General features: G+C 33.4%; 2 protein-coding genes across 3 annotated transcripts; both read left to right on the top strand.

Moving 5' to 3' along the window:
* The first annotated feature begins 3,698 nt into the window (after nt 1-3,698).
* On the top strand, nt 3,699-8,078 carry LOC109158961 (triacylglycerol lipase SDP1-like). 2 transcript variants are annotated; one of them, XM_019306903.1, is made up of 4 exons: nt 3,699-3,780; nt 4,016-5,847; nt 6,727-6,870; nt 6,966-8,035. In XM_019306903.1, the coding sequence occupies exons 2-4, from the start codon at nt 4,432-4,434 to the stop codon at nt 7,857-7,859; spliced, it is 2,454 nt and encodes an 817-aa protein (XP_019162448.1). In that variant the 5' UTR covers nt 3,699-3,780; nt 4,016-4,431; the 3' UTR covers nt 7,860-8,035. The 2 variants fall into 2 exon arrangements, with proteins under 2 accessions (XP_019162448.1, XP_019162449.1); XM_019306904.1 differs by having other exon boundaries at nt 3,716-5,847; nt 6,966-7,837; nt 7,877-8,078.
* Nucleotides 8,079-15,941: 7,863 nt separating this feature from the next.
* LOC109158963 (probable calcium-binding protein CML36) lies at nt 15,942-16,990 on the top strand. Its single transcript, XM_019306907.1, has one exon. The coding sequence runs from the start codon at nt 16,073-16,075 to the stop codon at nt 16,730-16,732; it is 660 nt and encodes a 219-aa protein (XP_019162452.1). The 5' UTR covers nt 15,942-16,072; the 3' UTR covers nt 16,733-16,990.
* The last annotated feature ends 7,305 nt before the right edge of the window (nt 16,991-24,295 follow it).

The raw sequence follows: 24,295 nt of genomic DNA, 5'->3' as shown, positions 1-24,295 counted from the left end.
AAGAAGATGGGTAGGTTTATAAAGAAGAAAAAACAATAAGCAGAGTTTTGATCCGTGCTTATCAAGAGAGGGTTGAAATTATGATATGGGAAGGATTTATAATGGAGAGTGGATAATTATTAAAATGATAGTAAACGACTAAATTTAGAATTGTCATAAAAAACAAAAGACATTCGCTATAATTAACTCTTTATATTATAAAGACATACAATATAGGGCAAACTTGTGTTATTTTTAGCAGGTCAATTGACACCATTAATATGTTGTTTCTTATTACCATTGTGTATATATTTTAAAAAATATTTTAAAATTGACCTCATCAAAATATATAGAAGTAGGGTTATATTAAGCAATGTAAAATGATACGGAGTATTTACTTTTTACTTAATTTTTTCTATTTTAACCATTCTTAATGTTGATTTTAAAATTATGTGTTAACATTAGTATTCACATCTATATATAGCATTTGCCTTATTAGTGAACGTATACGATTGACTTGATAGAATATATGAGATTTGGGGTAAGAATATATGAGATTTGATTATATAAAATATTTTAAAAATACACATAATGACTTAAATATTATATATAAACAAAAAAAAAAAAAAAAAAAAAAAAAAAAAACTCTTACGATGTTTTTCCTTGATGAAATATAATACACACTTGGGCATATGCTTGTTGTTTAAATCTTTGTTTTTCCTAATTATTCTTGCACTAAAATGATTTAATTATTTACATTTTAAATTATTAATGATAGAATCAAACTATCAAAGCCGTTTTATAATTTTTCTCCCATTATTTTTTTAAAGTTTTTTTTAAATAAAAAAAATAAAAATTTGTAGTATTTGTAATCATATTTGAAATCTCAAAAAGATGCAAGCAATTTCTCTTGAATTCTCGAGGATAAAAGAATAAAAACTTCATATCAAACTACCAAAGTCAAAGTAATCACTTCATTTTTTATTTTTTATTTTTGGTTGTTATAATGTTTATAGTCAAATTTGAATACTCAAAGAGCTAAGATACTTAAATCAATTCTTATCATCCCTAGACACATTTGAATTCATCCTCGTCCTTCTCCCACTCAAAGAATAAAAAATGTGTACTTGAATAAGAAAAATGTGCATTTGAAGAAGAAAAAAAATGTGCACTCGAAGACAAAAATAATTTAACTAACTTCGAGTTATTTATCATAATGCCACCACATTTTTTTTAATTATCTCTATTATTGACTGTTGATTTTAATTTGATCAACGAATAAGATCAAACCTTATTAAATATTCAAGATATTTGTTTGCATCTAAAAATTATCTAAATGTGATACCCACACCAAAGAAATCATTCAAAACATATATAAAATCACAATATAAATTAATGTATATAAAAATTCAATAAAGACACATTATTTATCTGGACCCGCGAGACGATAAGCTAAGCATTAAAATATCTAAATAAACCAAATTAAAATGTGTTTATTTACATGTTTCTCACATGTACAAGTAATCTCATAACAACAATAGTAGAACTCCATTTAACTTGGCACCTTAAAAAAAGTCCCTTTAGTTTTTCTTTTTTAATTCTTACATAAAAGTATCACGCTCTTACTATTTTATTTGACCTATACGTTCAACGTAATTTGTACGTCACTGGACGCGTAAAATCTTTTATTTTTTTGGCAGATTTTTTTTCTTTTTCTTTTTCCTCCTATTTTCTCTTTTATAATCACACTTACACAAATTTCTCAAAAAAAAAAAAAAATACAACTATTGAAAATACTATAAGAAATTATGAAATATAATGTGAACAAAAATTTTATATTTATTAATATTTTAATATTGAGTATGTATTTTTCACATGAACATATATACAAAATAATAGTAATAATAATAAGAATAACAACAACAACTCATCTAACTTTTTGAGTTATCAAGTGGCTTCTGGTCCACTGGTATTAGATTGCTCCCCTATGTGGGAGGTCTATGTTTTGAGCCTCAGTCTAGGCGTAATAAAAAAAATTCAACAATGGCAGCAATCTTAAGTGATGAACACTTATAATTTTCCGTTATTAAAAAAAAACACTTATCATTTTTCTTTGGAATAAAGGTCAAATACGTCATCGAATTGCACACAATAATGCAATTAAGCCACTGAACCTAAAAAAATAACAATTAGGCCACTAAACTAACTAATTTCTTTAGTAACAGGTCACCCAACAAATTTAAAATAGTTTTTTAAAAAATTATTATTTAAAAATAATAAATTATAATATATTTTTAAAAAAGAAAAAAAACGTTTAGGTTTCTTCGTCCCGGCCATGGAGACGAAGAAACGTTTTTGTTAAATATATTTTAATTTATTATTTTTTAAAAAATATTTTAAATTTTTTGGGTGGCCTGTTACTAACCTGCAAAACCTGTAAATTAGACTAATTGAAAAAAATTAGTTAGTTTGATGGCCTAATTTTTAAAATTTTAAGTTCAGTAACCTAATTGCATTATTGTGTGATGTTCTTATTTAACCCTTATTCCTTTTCCTTTTAATTGAGTTAATTATCAAAATGGTCCCTTGACTATAGTGAAATTACCAATTTGGTCCTTGACTATTTTTTTAACCAATTAAGTCCCTTAACTTTAAAAATTTTAACCAATTTGGTCCTCCGTTAGTTTGACCGTTATTCAACCGTTAACTTGGGACCAAATTGGTAATTTCGCTATAGTCAAGGGACCATTTTGGTAATTAACTTTAGGGGTGGGCAATTCGGTTTAGTTTTCTCAAATCGAACCGAACCTAACTATTTTGGTTCAGTAATATACCGAACAACCAAACGGTATTGGATTATTGTATACCGAACGGTTCGATAAAAAACTGACCCGAACGATCCGAATTGTTCGGTAAAAAATTAAACTGAACCGAATACCGTTTGATTTTTTAAATATAATAATAATAATAATAATAATAATAATAAATAAATAAATAAATAAATAAATAAATAAATAAATAAAAAGTAAATCCAAGTCCCTTGCTGCTTGCTCTGCCGTTCAGCTCATATTCTCACAGGTATCTCTCGTAATGTTTTATTTGATTTCTTTATGGTTTGTTATCAAATGTTCTATATTATGTGTTATGATGTTTACATTGTCCATATCCAAAGTCTAATATATAACAAAATAGCAATCCAAAGTTCAAACGATATTCGGTTCGGTTCGATTTTTACCGAACAATTCAGTTCGGTTCGAGTTTTTACCGAACCATTCGGTATACAAGAATCTATTATCGTTCGATTGTTCGGTATATTGTACGGTTCGAGAAAGCTGAACCGAATTGCCGACCCTTAAAGTTAATTACCAAAATGGTCCATTGACTATAGCGAATTACCAATTTGGTCCCAAGTTAACGGTTGACTAACGGTCAAACTAACGGAGGACCAAATTGGTTAAAATTTTAAAGTTGAGGAACTTAATTGGTTAAAAAAATAGTCAATGACCAAATTGGTAATTTCACTATAGTCAAGGGACCATTTTGATAATTAACTCCTTTTAATTTTATGAGTATAGTTGGAATCTTTTGTACACGTGCTATTTTAAATTGATGAATTTGGTAAAAAAGAAAAAAAAAAAGATTTTTAAAACCCCATTCCGCGACACAGCTACCCATACTTCCACGGCGGATAAACGTCAGATTTATCGTTATCTGATCCATTTGACACTTCTTTTCATACTCGTGAACTTGAATACCATTCTTCCGCTGCCTTTACGTATACGTGATATCGTGAATTTTCTGGTAAACTTGTTTTTCTTTTTCCTTTTTTTTTTGCTTGGAGAGATTTTAGATTTCGACTTTAACACCATTTGTAGGGATTTTGTTTCTTGTTTCGAGCTCCCATTTGGGCATTGATTCCGTGGGTAGTGGAAAAATCGATTCTTTGATTGGAATTGCTTGAGTGTTTTCTTTTCCAAGTTGCCTTCTTGCTTAGTGTCCTGGAAATTTTAGTTGAAAAACCGATTCTTTGATCCAGGGATCTCTTTGCCTGTTGTTCTATGGTTATTGAGAATTTCCGGGTCCATATTCCTGTTCTAGTCTGGGCGGAATCTCCATTATTCTAGTCTAGAATAGAAAAAAAGGTTAGATTTTCTTTCCCCAAAACCTTCTAACTTAAGATTTCAGCTTAAGATAATCTATACTGAAGCATTTATTTGGCAGATGCTTTGATTATTAGTTCTTAATTGTGTTCTTAAGTATCCATTTCTGACTTTCAGAGATAACCATTTGTCCTCATACTTTACTATTCCTTAATTCTTGGAGCTTGTGTAAGCTCTACTGCAGACAACTGTCCTGTTTTGGTCTAAGTTATTGTTGAATAGTTGTGAATTGTGATCCTCTCTTGATAGATAAACCCATAGGAAAATAGGATTGATCCCTTTGTCCTAAGGCATGGATATTAGCAACGAGGCTAGTGTTGAGTTCTCCAAAATCGGGCCTTCGTCGATTGTGGGCAGGACGATTGCTTTCAGAATTTTATTCTGCAAGTCATTTTTACAATTTAGGTTTCATATTTATCACTTCGTGCGGTACTACTTGTCTAAGGCTAAGAATGGTTACGTGGCACCTTTGGTATCGTGGTTCCATCCCCGAAATCCACAAGGGATATTAGCATTGGTGACACTCATTGCTTTCTTGTTGAAACGATACACCAACTTAAAAGGGAAAGCTGAGATGGCGTATAGGAGGAAATTTTGGAGGAACATGATGGCATCTGCCCTGATCTATGAGGAATGGGCTCATGCTGCGAAGATGTTGGACAGGGAAACCGTTAAAGTGAACGAGGCTGACCTTTATGATGTCGAACTCGTTAGAAATAAGCTCCATGAGCTTCAGCAGCGTCGCCAGGAGGGGTCTCTTCGAGATATTATATTCTGTATGCGAGCTGACCTTGTCAGGAATCTTGGCAACATGTGCAACCCGAAGCTACACAAGGGGAGGCTACATGTTCCGAAACTTATTAAGGAATATATTGATGAAGTTTCGACTCAGTTGAGAATGGTGTGTGATTCTGATTCGGAGGAGCTTTTGTTGGAGGAGAAGCTAGCTTTCATGCACGAAACAAGACATGCCTTTGGCAGGACGGCTTTGCTTTTAAGTGGAGGCGCTTCTCTAGGAGCTTTTCATGTTGGTGTAGTGAAGACATTGGTAGAGCACAAGCTTTTGCCTCGGATAATTGCTGGGTCGAGTGTTGGATCCATCATCTGTTCGATTATAGCCACTAGGTCTTGGCCCGAGCTCCAAAGCTTTTTTGATCATTCATGGAACTCGCTGCAATTTTTTGAAGAAATGGGTGGGATTTTAACGGTTTTTAAGAGGGTGATGACATATCGTGCTGTTCATGAGATCAGACAGTTGCAGTTGATGCTGCGCGATCTCACTAATGACATGACTTTCCAAGAAGCTTATGATATGACTGGTCGGATTTTAGCCATTACGGTTTGCTCTCCAAGGAAGCATGAACCCCCCAGATGCCTAAATTACTTGACGTCACCTCATGTTGTTATATGGAGCGCTGTCACTGCTTCTTGTGCCTTTCCTGGCCTTTTTGAAGCCCAAGAACTCATGGCAAAAGATCGACATGGAGATATTGTTCCTTACCATCCTCCTTTTCATTTGGGACCCGACGAGGCTTCTAGTGCTCGTAGATGGAGGGATGGTAGCTTGGAGATTGATTTACCTATGATGCAGTTAAAGGAGCTCTTCAACGTTAATCACTTTATTGTGAGTCAAGCAAATCCACATATCGCACCTTTACTGAGGATGAAGGAGTTTGTGAGAGCTTATGGAGGGCATTTTGCTGCCAAGGTATATTTTAATTGCCTTCAGTCAATTTTAATGCCATTTTTTATACTCTTTGCTGTCTTATATCTTTCAAAATGTCTATTTTTCGCTTGAAAATCTAGAGAATTCCAGAAAGCTTTCTCTTTTTGGCTGTAGTGCTATATTATTGGGTAGTATAACCTAGCCTCAAATTATGTGAGTGTCTAACCAGCTATGGAAAAACCAACATGACCAACACTTTGCCCCTTAATTGGGCCGGCCTGGTGTGAACAAGGATTAGTCCGAGTATAGTACGGGCTTAAGGTGCCTACTATAGTTAGGACCTACTTAGGACATCTCGTCTGTATGAGCTTGGATCGGCCCAGTGTGAACAAGGATTAGTCTGAGTATAGTACAGGCTTAAGGTGCCTCCTATAGTTAGGACCTACTTAGGACACCTCGTCTGTATGAGCTTGGGTCGGCCCAGTGTGAACAATGATTAGTCTGAGTATAGTACGGGCTTAAGGTGCCTCCTATAGTTAGGACCTACTTAGGACACCTCGTCTGTATGAGCTTGGGTCGGCCCAGTGTGAACAAGGATTAGTCTGAGTATTGTACGGGCTTAATGTGCCTCCTATAGTTAGGACCTACTTAGGACACCTTGTCTGTATGAGCTTGGGCATTCAGTTTGAACTAAGAACTAACCAAATATTTAAAATCTTGAAGTTTTATACATTTTTGTTAAAGAGAAACACCGGAATTGCTACTTCACTCCTACTAGTCCTTACATTGTCATAAATGTCTACTGTCTTTCTTTATTTCATGTTCATGGTATAACAATGTTTTTCATTAACTTTTCAATGTTCTCGAACTTAAACCAGAAAAGATTACATTTTACAATTTTTCGTGTTTTCCACTGCACAGATTGCTCATTTAGTCGAGATGGAGGTGAAACACAGATGCAATCAGATATTGGAACTTGGATTTCCCCTTGGCGGACTAGCCAAGTTGTTTGCTCAAGAATGGGAGGGCGATGTGACAGTTGTGATGCCTGCAACTCTGGCTCAGGTTTGTTCATATCGAAAAAAACTCATAGCCTTGATCATATTTACTCATTTTCCTTGATCGTCTTATTCATTTTCTCATACTTTTGTATGATACAGTACTTGAAAATAATACAAAATCCTTCTACGGTGGAGATTCAGAAGGCGTCGAACCAAGGAAGGAGGTGTACGTGGGAGAAGCTCTCAGCCATAAAAGCGAATTGCGGGATCGAGCTTGCTCTCGACGAGTGTGTTGCGATACTCAACCACATGCGTCGACTCAAAAGGAGTGCCGAGAGAGCGGCAGCTGCTTCTTCTTCGTCATACGGCTTTTCTAGCACGCTCAGATCCAATGGTTCCAAAAGAATCCCTTCCTGGAACTGCATTGCTCGCGAGAATTCAACGGGATCCCTCGAAGATTACCTCCACGCTGATGGAGGCGGCGGGGCGTCCACAGCACACGCTACTCGAGCTAGGCGGGCCCACAGGAACTTGCACGATGCCAGCGACAGCGAGTCCGAAAGCGATCTTACCTCCTGGACGAGGTCCGGGGGGCCTCTGATGAGGACAACATCAGCGGATAAGTTTGTCGAGTTTGTCCAGAGTTTGGACACCGGGTTTCGGTTGAACAAAGGATTGACGATCGACCCCAACAACGTTGTTGCAACAACAGCCAGCAGAGAAACGTTCTCCCCGAGTCCGAGGGTGACAACGCCAGATAGAAACTCGGATTCGGATTTCAGCCACCGCTTCCCCAGGACTAGTTCGAGCAGCATCGTGGTGGCAGAAGGCGACCTCCTGCACGCCGAGAGGGTCCAGAACGGGATCGTTTTTAACGTCGTAAAGAAAGAAGACTTAACCCCATCAAACAGGAGCCATGACTCTGAAAACAATTCTTCTGTGCATGATGACCCTGTTGCTGAATGTGTCCATATTGACAGCCCAGAAAAAGAAATGGATACTAGCTCAGTATCTGAAGATGGTGATCATGATAAGCTAGTTTCAGATGAGTGAAACATTATTGCCTATATTAACCTTCAGTGATTCTTTGCATATTAGCTGAATTTAGATTATAATGGAGGTTAGAACAGCAATATTGGGCTTTCCTCAAGAACAGTACTGATTATGGGTCTTATTACATTCTTGATTTCTTGTATAAAAGCTGTTCATGTACAGTAGTAGTTTGTCTAGTCTTAAAAGTTGTATTCTTCCCAACATGAATATTAAATACAAGGAATAAGGTTCAAATTGGCCACTGAACGTAACCTGGAAATGCAATTAGGTCATTGAACGAAAAAAAAGTGCAATTAGGCCATTGAACACTCAAAAAATGTGCAATTAGGCCACTGAATTTTCCAAACGTATGCAATTTTACAGGATAGCAAGTTACCATCAATTTTAGCAGGTTACCTGCTTACGTGGCAGCTTAGTTGGCATTTTTAATATTTTTAAATAATTTTTAATAATTAATTTTAATAATAAATGTTATAAAAAAAGTGGAAAAAATTAAATAAAAAATAAAATAAAGTCGTTTTTATTTTTTAAAAATTTTTTTAATAAAAAGTTATTATTAAAATTTATTAAAAATTAATTAAAATTTATTAAAAATGCCAACTTAGCTGCCACGTAAGCAGATAACCTGCTAAAATTGAGGGTAACCTGCTATCCGATAAAATTGCATATTTTTGTTGTGTTCAGTGGTCTAATTGCACTTTTTTTTTCGTTCAGTGGCCTAATTGCACTTTCAGATTGCGTTCAGTGGCTAATTTGAACCTTATTCCTAAATACAATAATTGAAAAATGTTGTACATAAAACTGTTTTTGATAAGACTCAAATTATTAAGATAAGAATGAGAGTGTTCATTATGAGGTGTTGATGTTCATTGTTCAATCACCTAATTGGTAGTTGTGTGTTAAAGCTAGTTGATATTCAACCATAAGAGCATCCTCAATAGTATCTCGACTATTCGATATTATCTGACTCCGTGTTATCCAGTTGGCATTCATGAACCAGTTGGGAGAAAATGTGGGTCAGGTGAGTCTGCTTCAACGAACCTTAATTGGGACACAACACTTGCAAGTGCACATCTTGTCTTGTTGATGAAAATGATACACAAACAATGTTTGTGTACCAAAAAACAATCATGCAAGTTGTGCCTTTGAGCAAACCAAAATCCCTCAGAATAAGCGTAATGATTGATTAGGTAAAAATCACACTAACCAATGCCAATTATTTATTGCAATAAGAGCAACCCTATTAGTGTATAATGTGGGAATAATGTCAGAAAAAGAAGAGAGAGAAGCAAGAAAAAGAAAAATGGAATGCTTCTGCAAAAGTGGGGAAAATTTAGAAATGTGGGACCTATATGATATTTTGCCCATGCGAGCCATGCGTGGTTGTCACCATTGCACCCAGCTGCACGCGCTCGTTGGGCGCGCTTGACAGTAATTAAAGTATTTTTTTAATAAAAAAAATTCAAGTTTTCATTCTTTTTTTTTTTTCCTTTTGTCTCTCCTCTCCCATTTACTCTTTTCTAATCACTCTTACATTCTCCTCCAATTCTCCCCACTAATAATATTGCTCTAAATCATATAATAACTTCTTATTTAATCGCAGAGTTTCTAACTTCTACCTTTAACTTATCTTTTCAATGATTGATAATCACGAACCGGTCAAACGTTGCATTTCTCCATGTTACGTTGTTTCATGTGCATCCTAGATGTGCTCAAATTAACTACCTAGAAATGAAAGGATTTTTACTAATTTGTGTGTAATTAAATTTGTACTTATAAATTATATAAAATAGAATCCGTACAACTTCAGAGGATCACTCCTCAACTCTGATTGAATGTCAAAAAGGTTACTACTCGAACATGTAACAATGTTCATTAGTTCATACACTGTTGTTGTTTGTCCGGCGTGCACTCAATTTCTCAGTATATTAAATTCATTATAATTTTTTTTTTTTTTTAAAAACCCATAATAATATGACACTTTACACTGACATGATTTTGATAAAACACGTCGACAGAAAATTTTGTACTTTAATTAATTAATTAATTAGATGGACTGAAAAAAATAATAGGAAGCTGGAGATGCTTTTTTCTAAACACATGCATTGAATAGAATGCCAACAACAATACAACATATTAGAATGGTCAAGAGGCCGGGTCACGTGGTTAACATGTTGTGGGTGTTTACATCAGCTTTGTTTGCCAATGAGCTATTAGCAGTTAAATAATTGGATTAGTAATAATTTTTAATTAATTACATTCATTGATAACCTGAGCTATTTGTGGATAGATATTTGATAAAATTAATTGCTAATTTCAGCTGATAAAAAATTGAAATAAATTAAATACTATGTAGATTAAAATAAAAAGTTGAAACAATGAAAAGTAGGGGTGGATAACTCTGAGCACCAAGACATGTTTCTGACTGGGTACCTTACTCGGGGTATCACCCAAATAACATAGGGCACCGCTTGAGATGATAGAAAATGAGATACCTTCTCGAGAGCGGGCTCCATGAGGTTGACAGTGTTAATGATGTTGAAGATTTCGTTGGGCAAAAAAATGGAGATGTGCAAGGCCACAATTGGGCTTCGCAGTCAGCAAGCAGAATGGAGACAGGAGTTTCATCCCGCTCGCCGGAGAACGCTTCTGGAAGAAGCTTCGTCGTGGAAAGCCCGTCAATCTCTCAGACTCAGAGAAAACAATAAGAAATGGAAAAGAAAGAAAAGAGAATGAGCAAAAAACTAAATTATTTTCACCATTTTATCCATTAAAATTTTTTAATTACTTATCGTCGATAGTTTGACCGGATAGCTAAAATTAAAAAAAAAAAAATCGAATAATTATAAAATTATATTAACATATTTTAAATTCGTAGATTCTAATTCACAATATCTCAATAGTCTTAGGATTAAAAGTAAATTTTCTATATCCATTAAATTAATTACAGAGTAATTTTCAAGGTGGTAGAGCAGGGACCACCTCAAACACTGTTTCATGTTTCTGTCACATTAATTTATTAGTGTTCATTTTTGCTGTTACCGTGTGCCAACTCTTTTCAGCGTGCTATTATCTGTTGGCTAAAAGTCAATATTTCCCTATAAAAATCATAACAGGAAATTCATCTCCAATTTCCAGATATCATAATCACATCAGCTGTAACGAATGGAAAATACATCATACTGGAAATTGTCTACTTTTATTGGGCATTTGGTAGTCAAATTTTTAAAAATAAAAAAATAAAAATTTAAAAGGTTGAAAAATTATTTTTCATATTTGGTGAAGTCTTTGATTTATAAATGTTCGAGTCAATTAAAAATTAGTTTTTTAAAAATCAAAGAAAATTAATTCCTAATAGCTAAAATGTGTGAGTTTCACCGTACCCAAATGACGCACCTTTATGTTTTGTGACAATTGCACCCAATTATGCATAATAATTACTCCGTATATAAAAACTTTTAAAATTTGACAAATTAATATCAAACATTTGTACAAATACAAGTAATGTCTACTTTGTACAAGTAAAAGTTCAAAATTAAATTCTTCAAAAAAGTATATATTACAATGTAAACACAAGTAGTTCGAATATTATAGTCACCAATTAATATTTAAATAAAGAGAATTAAATTATTTTTAATTATATACTATAATTGGGTACAATTGTTATAAAACACAAATGATTGTGTGTTTTTTTTTTTTAAACCAAGTTTAATGTATTTGACTTAATAAGTGCAAGTTTCTAAGTTCAATTCTTATGGAGCTACCTATTGACATTCTTGATTTGAGTCAGTCAACTGTGAACAATTTAGACTGGTTGACCTCTTTGTAGTCTTTTACCCGTTAAGATTACAAGGTAAACTTCAACCAAAATATATATTTAGTTGCTATTACAAATTTTCTCTTAAATTAATGCTATAATTATTACCGGAAGTAAAGATTTTATTTGTTTTTTTCACCAATAAAGCCAACCAATTACATACCAAAATGCCAAACAAGTCATAAACTCATAATGGAATTATTCTATACCTCACTATCAATGAAGAAAAATCTTAATAAACCAATCTTAATCACCTTTGCATGCATTCGGCAATTCGTGTTGTAACTTTGTAGCCCATGCTCCTTTACATTCCACGATAAGCCTGGACTGAGGTGACAATGTTTCGTATTTTGCAAAAAAAAAAAAAAAAAAAAAAAAAAAAAGGTGACAATGTTTCGTTGTCTAGCACTCTAGCCACAATTTAATTTAACTTTGTTGATTTTTAGTCTTAACATGGGCAATGCTACGTGCCTAAATTTTAGATATTTTAATGATATGACTCCTTTCAATAATTTACGATGGTGATGTATGTTATTAAATTTACAAATACTATACAGTGATCAGCGGAAGCGTAGTCGTGGTGATCTCCAGTCACAGTTAATGTTCCTGTTGTGTTGTCTCTTAACGGTAGACCGTTAGTCATTATTTGCCTCATACCTGACTCAGAACCCTAAATGGTGTATTGGTGTCTACTGAGCAGTATGAGTACCGTAACTGAATGTGCTATATCATCAATCATCTTGTATCCCATCAATCCAGGATTATATTAGGCACAGAGTTTGGGGGACTAACAACTTCTAGTTATTCAGTCCAACCAGACCCCTTAATAAACCTAGTCCACTTGCACCACTTAATTAAAGCCCTAATATATAATGTATAATATATATTATTAGAGAAAATCTTACAGTTTGACCACTTTCTAATTTCTAAGTATGTTGAGCATATATATATATATGTGTGTGTGTGTGTGTGTGTGTGAAATCTAATTATCAGTTTAGATTTTTAGTTGAGATAAAACATATGTTGTTAGTATCAGAGCCAATATCAAAACCAACCACATACATATCAAAGGTTATAGGTTCGAATCTTCACGTGCATTAAAAACAACCATCAAGAAACCGATCCGATTCAAACTTGGACTAGGATCAATCATGTAAGGGTCGATCCAAAGTAATTTGGGGTTATAACCCATGGATAATCTGGAGCTACCATTGACCTTGTTCCAAGTTGTTCGAGTCCAATCTTATTTTCAAGAAAAGTCTAGTTCAACAATTAGATCGAATTAATTGTGACTACGTCTACCCAATTCTTATATAATGCGTTACATCAAATTTTATTGCTCATTATAGTGAATAAAATATTAATGGAATGAATAATGCACAAAATGTCAGTGACAGAATATTCACTTTATGTAAACTAGATGATAAGATTCATTCATTGAATATTAATGAAAAAAAGTAAGCACCACAAAGTGTTGGATCCATATTCGAGCAATATAGTGACGTGTGAATACACAAAAATCACATATGCAATTCGTTGCATTTACGTGTAAGATTTGACTGCGTGATTTACAAGATCTATACTATTTAATTATAATAAATGTTATTATTATTAGTTTATTACATTTGATCAATTATTCCAATTTTGTTTTAAAAATAAAATTAAATATATTTGGTTGAACAACTAGTAATTACTACATGAGAATGTGTATTAAGTATATTTCATTTTGACCAAACCACTAAAAGAATCCATTTTGTTAAACAACAAATTTTATACCACAAAAATTGTCAAGAGTAACCAAGTAATTTCATATAAATTTTTTCATAATTTCCTTCTACAAATCACCACATATATAATTTATTACACTATGAATTCAATCAGACATCATGATTTACGGTGCGTAATTTACATTTACATATAACAAAATAAAAAGATCTATAATAAATTAGCATAATTTTTTGAGTGAATAATGTAACTCACATCCATTATTTGTTAGTGTGCACTGAATTTCTCAAACTACACAGGAGAGATAAATCGTACTAAACTTTTTAAAAAACAAATCGTTCTAAAAGAACCTCATACAATGGGCTTGACTAAGTAGTCGTTGGCAAGAAAATAAATTACAAATTTAAACTTATAGTTTAGTACTCCATATCTCCTTAAGTTTAAGAGCATCCCAATAGTCATTTTAGGAGGATTTTTTGTGGTTTTTTTTTTGTTTCTTCCCAAGTAGATGAGAGATATGGTCGGAGAGAAAAAACAATAATTTTGCAGAAATAAGGGATTTTTGTGGGTCATGCAAAAAAAAAAAAAAAAAAAAAACACTTTCTAGTGCGCGTTACGTGCACCATTAGTAATTTTCATGTGTTTAGCATATATATAGCTATTCGTGAAGAGAGGGGGAGGGGGGGAGGGGGGCGGGTTATGAAATTACCAAATTTATCTAAAAAATGTTGTAATATAACATTTCTTATTGAATAGGAGAGAGATTATTTTGACTTCTCCTGCAAAGTCCTTGATTTTTGCAGGAGAAGCATAAAAGAAAAAAAAAAAAAAAAAAACATGCAGGAGCGCGCTTAGAGGGAACTTAGCGCCCCAGCGGGCGCATGTTCCCCACGCTCAGAGTCGCCGCTAGCTAGCGGCCACTCTTACCTTTTTACCGTTGTTTTTTTTATTTTTTATTTTTTTTTTATTTTCAGATGCTTTTTTTCTTTTTTTTTCTCTCTCCTACATGTCTTCATAAAATGTTGCGCAAAAATCAAATTCATGATATATTTTGTTGATGATCATTCTTAAAAAAAAAAAAATTGTTAATGATCTAATTAAAATTATCACTTTACATAAAATTATTAAAAAAATAATAATTTAAGAACCAAATATATGGACACGGACTAAAATTGTTATTCTCGAGAAAATAGTAATAATCCCTGTGGCTATGCTGTGTAAGTTCAGAGTTGAGACACAGCCAGAAAATTGGCTGTATTGTTTGGCATTAACTTTCTCTTCTGTCAAATTAAAAGCATGCAAGGAAACGGAACTTTCAACGCAAATTAAAGATACCTTTTTCTGTTTTCTTTGGCTTTGTTTGGATGTTGCAACTTCGAACACACCGTTAACAAAATGCGTTTTATTTCCGCAAAAAAAGCACTACACAACAATTTACACATTCACTCTCTGCATTCTTTCCTAAACAGCAATGGCAATCAATGGCCACAAATGTCATTTTCGTACTTTTATTTACTGTTACCATGCTTGGAAAACAAAAGTCAAATTACTTTTTTTTTTCTTTAAAAAAAAATGCTTTAAAAATTTTATGTCAGATGGTTAGAGAGATTATTGGCGGAGACATGAAGTGTCTCTCAAAAATGTATACAAAAATAAAATATCGCCTTTATTAGTGGTATCCCATATGCAAGGATAGAGCTAGTATGAGGGCAACTGCCCTAACTCTCCCCACTCCACCCCTTTATATATATGTATAATGTATGTATATATAATATATGCATGTATAGCATTAAATGTTATATAAAATTTATATTTATGTTTAAATTATTAATAGTTTGAGTAGCTTAGTTAGTTAAACTCTAAATTTGAGTTTAAAAATTATATGGATATATGTTCAAATTTCATTAACAACAATTTTCTTATAATTTTATGAATCATTTAATTAACAAATTACATTTTATTTTTAGTCTACTTTTTATGAATCATTTAATTAATGTAGTATACAAGTTTATATTATCCTTCATTGTACTCGAATTAATTTAGAAAAACTTAAAGTTGATTTAACTAAAAAAATTAAAATTTAAAATTATTTATAAATATAGTGTTATTCAAATTATTTTATGTAATTAATTATGTTTCATATTTTGTCATAAATATTTTTATATTTTCACTATACTCAAGTATATATTTTTGATTTTGACTCTAACTATAGTGTAATATATAAAAAATATTCTATTATAATTTATAATATATTTTGTATTTTAACTTTATTAAGATTATTTAATATTTTATAATTGACATTTCTAACCCTCTTCGCCCTCACTCAAATAATTTTCTGACTCCAAAAAAGCATGGATTAGATGAAGATAGATGATAGGTGATAGCTAATATCATGGACGTGTAGTGAGGCGATATTTATGATTAAAAAAATCCAAACAGAACGCAACTCTTTCTCCGAGGAAATGGAAAGTTGGAGACTACTTGGCATCTGCACACGCCAAACATACATACCCACCAAACTCTCCTCTTATATACTCTCTTCTCTCTACGAAATTTCCTGGAAGCTCACTATGCCTCCCTTCACTTCTCTCCCATTTAAACCTCTCTCTTCCGCTCAACAACCCACCATTCTTCTTTCTTTCTCTCTCATCTCTCCTCTTTCTCTTTCGCCATGAAGATGCCCAGACCGGGTAAGCTCTTTAAATCCTTAAGATCACGTTCATTGTCCAGATCCGACGATCCGCCGTCTGTTAGGTCCGGAACGACGTCGTCGTCGTCGTCCTCCGCTTCCGATTCTGAGTCTCAAACCGGGTACAAGAAGCCCGGCGGAGAATCCACGCCCACCAGCGTCCTCCCCGCGCTCAACGACGAGATCTCCCCCGACGAGTTGTCTGGGCTGTACGCCGAGCTGGTCCAGGCGTTCAAGCTGATCGACAGGGACGATGACGGTAAGATCAGGAAAGAGGAGCTGGAGGCGCTGTTGAGCCAGGTGGGAGCCGAGCCGCCCAGCAGGGAGGAGCTGAGGTTGATGTTGAGCGAGGTGGATAGGGACGGCGACGGTTGCATTAGCCTCGAGGAGTTCAGCGTGCTCAGCTCCGCCTTCGCCCCACCGTCTTGCGACTCCGAGCTGCGAGACGCCTTCGACTTCTTCGATACGGATCACGACGGGAAGATATCCGCGGAGGAGCTGTTTAACGTGTTCAAAACGATCGGCGACTCGCGGTGCACGTTAGAGGACTGCCGGCGCATGATACTTGGGGTCGATAACAATGGCGACGGCTTCGTATGCTTTGAGGACTTCTGCCGTATGATGGAGCAGCAGCAGAGATGACTGTTCGATCTTGATTTGGATGAAAACAAAACAGAGTTTCTTTTTCTTCTTCTTTTGGAACATGCGGGTCACTGATATTTGTAATCGGGTCGGGAGTTAATTAGAAATCGGGTTCGGATCTTCGTAAGAAACGGGATCGAAACTACCAGATGCATCTTCAGTGAGAAGTGGTTTCAACTTTCAACTCTGCCACTTCTGCCCTTGTCTATATGTACTGGATTTCCACCAATCAACTGAATATTACAGTATTTCAATTTGTGCAATGCTTTTCCTTTTCCTTTTCCTTTTTTAACAAAATATTTCTAAATAGTATGAAAAATGATTGTTTTTTTCATTATAATGCCTGCAATAACAAGTTAATAAATGCAAAATATTACTCCATGTCAAGTAAAGATTAGGGGATTAGGGGTGTTATCGGATACAACATTCACTAAAACTACTCGGGTTCGTATTTAGTAAGCGTTTTTGCTGACGAACATAATTGAACAAATTTTAGGTTTGTATTTAGTAAGCGTTTTTGCTGACGAACATAATTGAACAAATTTTAGAGCTCAAACTTGTTTATTATGTGTTCGTGAATGTGTTTATAACATTAATAAAAAATAAATACACGAATAATCTGTGTTCATAACATTAATAGAAAACAAATAAGAATAATCTCCGTTCATTCAGGTTCGATTTTGTCAACAAATAACTACCCCAGTAAAGATACACTACGATTGCTTTTGTTATTCCACTAATACTAACAAAATTCATGAATTTTCTAGAAAGTTCTTTGATGGCTCAAAAGAAAGGAACTTTGAAAATGACATTTGGTGCTGAATTATATGCTTTGGCCATGAACTTAGTTCATATGTTTCAGGTTAAATTTTGAAATTGAGTTAGTGCTGGATTTAATACAACTGCAAAGGTACTTTAAATTTAGTAATTCACAAATAATTTGTACATATTTTTGTTTATAGTTATTAAATTTAGTTATCTATCTTTTTTTTTTTTTTTTTTTTTTGGGTCATTTACTAATTGAGATGTACTAGAAAAACAATGTCTAAACAAATTATTTATGAATAACAATCTAAAAATGTGTTCAAAGTAATTGGCTAAATTTAATATTAACTCGTTTAAAACAACTTTTAAAATTTATAAATAATATATTAACAAAAATGACCAGGGTCATTTAATCATTTTAATTTTGATTTATGAATTTGCAACTAGTGAAGAAACATTTAATTACTTCATTTGACCATTAAAATGTTACCTTTATGTATCATATTATAAAATTTGTTAAAAAAGCAAAATTTATTTTAAATTATTGTACAGAATAATATTTAATTTAAGAAACGAATTTGAGCTATCAACTAGCATATCTTTTATATTGCGCGTAATTATATATGCTCTTGAAGGCATTCAAAAAAAAATATATATGCTCTTGAAGATTTTACCTAATATTAAATTTTTAATACAATTTCAAAAATATAAATGATTTTACTTAATATAAAAAGCATGATTGTTGATAGACATTCTTACATAATATTCTAATTAATAAATCATATTTATATCAAATATTCATTATACTTTCACTTTTTTAAAAAAATAAAATTATACTCCGTAATAGTTATCACAATTTTATGAACCGCCTAAAGAATTCTTTATTTACAAATTGAGTTAATACCCAAAATCGTCCTCGACTATAGTGGCTTTTCTCAATTTCGTCCTAAACGATTTTGGTGACCTAATATCGTCCCAGACTTTTGTGTTTCGCTCAATTTAGTCCCAGATTTCTGTATTTTTGCTCAATTTAGTCCCTCATTTGTTATTCTGTCCATTTGGTGTTAAATAAATAGACAATTCAGTAATTTTAATATTGACATCTCTTTACTCATAGACATGTGAACTGCGAAATCTTTTTTTTTTTTACGAATTACTCCCAGAATTACTCCTAAAACTGCGAATATAAAATTTGATTTGCAGGTCCGGAGTAATTCTTGGTGTAATTCGTACAAGAAATAGTAATTTCGCACTTCACAAGTTGAAAGTAAAGATACATCAATATTGACATTACTGAATTGTCCCTTAATTTAACACCAATTTGACGGAATAACAAATGAAGGACTAAATTGAGCGAAACACAAAAGTCTGGGACGATATTAGGTCACCAAAGTCGTTTAGGACGAAATTGAGAAAAACCACTATAGTCGAGGACGATTTTGGGTATTAACTCTTTACAAATTTGAATACCGAAAGGCCAAAGCCGCACCTTTTCCCTATATGTTAGTGTCATGCTTCTCCCCTGACTTGTCACTTCCTGGAACGTTCATGCAATCTGAACCGCCATCAAATTTTAATTTTTAAAAATTTTTAGTACTATTAACTCTATTACATTGCAATATATGTTCATAACTACTTTCTCAACTTACTGAAGCACAAGTTAATACTGTTTCTATTGAGCTTTAAACTCACAACCTCGCATATGAGAGAGCAACTTAATGCCACAAAATCACAAGTTTCTTGCTTAATTTTCAAAATTTTTAATACTATTAATTTTGTTACAATGCAATATTTATTCATAACTACTTTCTCAACTTACTGAAACACAAGTTAATACCGTTTCTACTGAGCCTTAAACTCACAACCTCTAACAAGGCGTTTGGTTGGAGAGGGGGAATTATGTGGAAAAGGAATTGTAATTCCATGGGAGTTGAATTACTGGGAATAAAATGGAAATTTAAATTCCAGTGTTTGGTTGACAGGAATAGAATTACTGGGAATTTCAATTCCAATATTTGGTATACATGGGAATTGAAAGGGAATATGTAGTATAAAGTCAAAAATGTCCATTATTGTTGTTAGACATTAATTTTAGGTTAAAAAAGGAATGAATAATTTTGACTCATCACTATCTTTTTTTCCCAGAAATTAAAATACCAGGGGAGACATGAAATTTTAATTCTATGAAAATGGGGAAATTGCAATTCCCTCCAACCAAACTACGAAATTTAATGGCCTTTGAAATTAGGTAGGAATTAAGTGGAAAGGAAATTTAAAATCCCTCCAACCAAACGTCCTGTAATATGAGAGAGCAACCTAATGCCACCCAATCACAAATCTCTTGCTTAATTTTCAAATTTTAACAACTAACTTTTTGAATAGAGTGTGCCAAACAGAACTTATCAAATCAGTAACACTGGCCAGATGCATTGATCATCTTGGCACATGCCGACATGGTGTTTTGAGGCAATTAATATTAACAATCGAGAAGAAACATGCCGATAACTGAATATTTTGACCCATTTTCACAAATCGAGAAGCTTTGACGCTGCAAAATTACTAAGAAACAATAATTAAGCAATTCGATGCTACCAATTATCTTAATTAATCTTTATCCGCATTTTTAATATGGTTTATTGTTGCTGTCGTGATACGTTATACTGATTAACGATTATGGTTTAATACGGTTGAAAGAATAGATTTTTTCGACTTAATTAGATTGAATATAGATTATATTAAAATATGTTGCAATACCAATTAGAATGAAGAAAAATATTATTTGTATTAAATATAATTTGAATTGTTAAAAATAAAAATATTTAAAAAATAATACAATCGAATCAAATAAATAAAAGCATTGTTTGTTGTCGTTTGTGTTAAGTCGGCCGAGAGTTGGTAAGCTCCAAGCGGAATGGGCGGTTTGGCGCGGAGCGATGATTGTTAACGACAAAACTCAAAACGATGTCGGTTGCTGTATGCTTAGAATTTATGGTGATGAAAACCTAAATAAGTGAACATTTATATTGGTCATGGGGGCGACTAGCTACAAATATATATATAATGTATTGGGTGTTTAATTATTGAGCAATAAACAATAAAAATGCAACAACTCCTGCGGACACAAGGAAAATACAATGCGATTTGGAAGATTTCAAATTACATAAAAATTATACTATACGAGTGGCATTTGAATTGTTCTTTTACTTGGTCCGTTTAATTGGCTTTCTTCTATCATAATTGTATTGAACATTTGATTTAATAAAGTTTCGTCAATTGATTTTTTTAAAAAATAAATGTTAAGCTCCGTTAGAGATAGTGTTTCGCGAAAGATTGTGAAGGAATTGGGAAAATCAGTGGATTGAGTGGAATTTACATATATACCCTTGTAAAATATAATTGTAGTCTTGAACCGAGTTTAATGATTGTGGCTTTGTTTGATAGAGCTCATTTTAGAGTTTATTACTTATTTTAAATAAAACACTCCATCAAATAATGCTTCAAAATACAAAAATGACACCATTTATTATTCTCCTCACAGTTCTTTACCGGTGTGAGATAAGTAAACGGACTAGATTAGTAACTCAAAGTAGTATATGTCCCTCACTACGCTGACTCTATTACAATGTAGTATCTGTCTGAGATTCAAATATATGACCTCTCTTTTGAGAAAGTCATAGAGACGTCATTAAACTACAAGCTACTTGGCGACTAGATTAATAATTTAGAAACAATTGACGAATGAAAAGTATGATTGATAACTTTAAAAATAATAATAATAATAAAGATTTAATGTCATCCTTTTTTTGTTAAGGTGAGATAGAATGGCCTTACTGGGGCGCCCTCTTAAAGAGTTTGAAAAGAATAATATATTGGGGTAGTCCATCTCTGAAAGACTATTATAATTTATAAGCTTGAGATTGCATGAGTAAATGAGACATTTCTGCTGCCATTATTTGATGCAAACTATTGATTTACCAAAGAGGTTTCCTTTAAGACTTATAACAACAACAACAATACCAATTCACGGCAGAACAGACGGGTAAAAATAGAGAAGAAAAGGCCATCGTTCTTGTGTTTGTGAGACTGGAAAATTGTTTGTCATATGTTGCAATAATGAGAATTCACTGCAACAAATATGAAATTTCATTGTTTTACCAACATAAAATTCCATTAGTTTTCTCCTGCATTCAGGAATTAGCATGCACTTCATGCTTGCCCAATGAGACTTATAAAACACAAAATCATGTCATGATAAAACCATTTAAGATATCAGCTATTTAACTTTTGTAATCCTATGGCATAACATTCAAATTTAGCCCAAGAGCAGCCCCCAATTTGTTTCTAACCAATAACCAGAGCTTTGAAGACACTTCCCATACTTAATCCACTGCTAATTTCTTCACAACAATAATATCATAATCAATGATTTGAAATTTAATACTTGAATCAGGCAAGTATGCGGATGAAGCTAAACAAATACTATGCAGATGTGTAGATGAAATAAGAACAGCCTAATGTAGCACATACAGCCAAGAGAATTCTACTGCTAAGCCTACACTCATACACTAGCTAGCAGATAAAGCGAAACCATTCACAATATCATGAATCCCAAATCCGCCACGGTAAACAAAGCGCAAACCATGCTAAAAGCGCTATTTGTCTGCGAAATCTCATTGGTCTCAACACTTCAATTTCAACGCTATATGCTGCACATTCAATTCTATCAAATAAACGGCGAGAGCGAAAAGCACCAGAATCCAAAACGCGGCCAAGTTAGAAAGGTGAAAAACCCTAAAAATTTAAGGAAATCCATAATTCAAAAGCAGCTTAGCAAAATTTCACAGGAATCCGCAGCAGAATTTTGGGGGAGAAAAAAATTTGGACCATTTCTCGATTTGTGCGTGTCATCCTTGCGCAGGGGCCATGCTAATCTTCTCTGTATCGTTCCAATTTTATCGGATGTCCCCGAAGGGACATTCTTGTTGTTCAATGGCGGACTATGTGTACTGGAAAGGAGCTGTATCGTCGCCCGATGTGGGAGCTGCACAGACAAAAGCGAATACTAGTGATAGTGAAGAACTGAAGAGTGAAGACCGACCATTGTTGCTTATAGCGGCCCATTAAGGCATATAAGCCCAGTCCAAAATTTTAAATCTATAAATTCCAAAATGTGTAATGTGTATACAATGAATATTTTCTCCATTTCTTAAAAAATATTATAGAGGAAATTTCAATTTTGGTCTTATGACTATATGAGTCTTGTTAATTTCAGTCTTTGACTTTTAAAAGTGTCAATTTAGTATCTTGATTATGCAATTTTTATCAATTTTAGTCACTCCGGTCAAATTGCCGGTCAAATTTTACCGAAAAAACATAATTAACCAATTAATGTTTAATCTGAGGGACAAATTCGTCTTTTCACTACCTTTCCCCTCCACTCCTCCCATTCCTCACAAACCACCAGCCAAATCCATTATTTCCGGCGATGGTGGTTAGGCCATGGATTGGAAAAGGCAACAGCTTCTTGTGTTTCAGTCCAAATCTGGCAGGTATTCAGCTTTACTTTTCGGTATTCCCTCCCATTCTTAAAGCTTGCTTAAACCTCCCGCTCTCCTTCACACATAGACATGCTGCCTCCATCCACGCATCTATGCTCAAGCATGGTTTCGCAGCAGCATTCACTTCCGTCTTGGTGCTTGTGGTTCAGACTTGTAGAAATCTTGCAACTTTTTTTAATGGACAGAAGATTCATTGTTTCGTAATTCGAAGTGAGTTTTCGGCTGTAAACTCCGACCAGAACTCACTACTGAATTTGTATACAGAATTTGGAATGGAACTTACACGGGAGCTGTTTGATGAAATGAGTGACAGAGATGTAATTTCTTGTGGAAACACAAGAAGTATAATTCTCATCAGAGTGCCTTTGCTGATCCATGGCCTAAATCGCAGGAAATAATGGATTTGGCTGGTGGTTTGTGAGGGAGGGGAGGAGTGGGGGAGGAAGGTAGTAAAAAGACGAATTTGCCCTTCATATCAAACATTAATTAGTTAATTATGTTTTTCCGGCGAAAGTTGGTCGGAAATTTGGCCGGAGTGACCAAACCTGATAAAAATTGCATAGTCAAGGTACTAAATTGGCACTTTTAAAAGTCGAGGACTGAAATTAACAAGACCCATATAGTCATAGGACCAAAATTGAAATTTCCTCAAATATTATATTTATTTATGCTTCCCACATATATTTAAATCAATTTTCAATACAATCATTATATCATGTACCACAGTCTATCTTGTACATTTTAATATACTAAATATTCACTTTTTAAAAGTACATTATGTAAGTATTGAAGGTTCATTGATATTATCAAATACTCTCTCCGTTTCATTTTATGTGTTTGGTTCGGTTAACGAGGTTTAACTGAACTTATTTTTAATAATATTAAGTTTAGTATTAGTATACAAAATTTATATATTTAAAAACTACACAAAGGGTACTATTAAACACAAAAAATTAAATTTAAAAATAAGTAAAAATAATAAAGAAAATAGTCAAAGAAAAAAGAGTTTGTTTGCCTAATGAATACTAAGTAGGACAGATAAAATGAAGCAGAGAGAGTAACATACCTTCAAATCCTTCTATATATTAAAACAAAACATTTATTCATGATCTACAATATAATTTGTCTTTTCAATATCATCCGGGTAATAACATTTATTTTCTTTAAACCCATTTCCAAATGGCAAAATTTCCATTTTTATGGACATAATATAGTATAGAAAATTAAATAATTTAATCTA

The sequence above is a fragment of the Ipomoea nil genome, unplaced genomic scaffold, assembly GCF_001879475.1.
Source record: "Ipomoea nil cultivar Tokyo-kokei standard unplaced genomic scaffold, Asagao_1.1 scaffold2826, whole genome shotgun sequence".
In the NCBI taxonomy this organism is placed as follows: domain Eukaryota; kingdom Viridiplantae; phylum Streptophyta; class Magnoliopsida; order Solanales; family Convolvulaceae; genus Ipomoea; species Ipomoea nil.
Note: the sequence above shows the minus strand (reverse complement) of the source record. Positions and strands in the feature narration are given on the sequence as shown.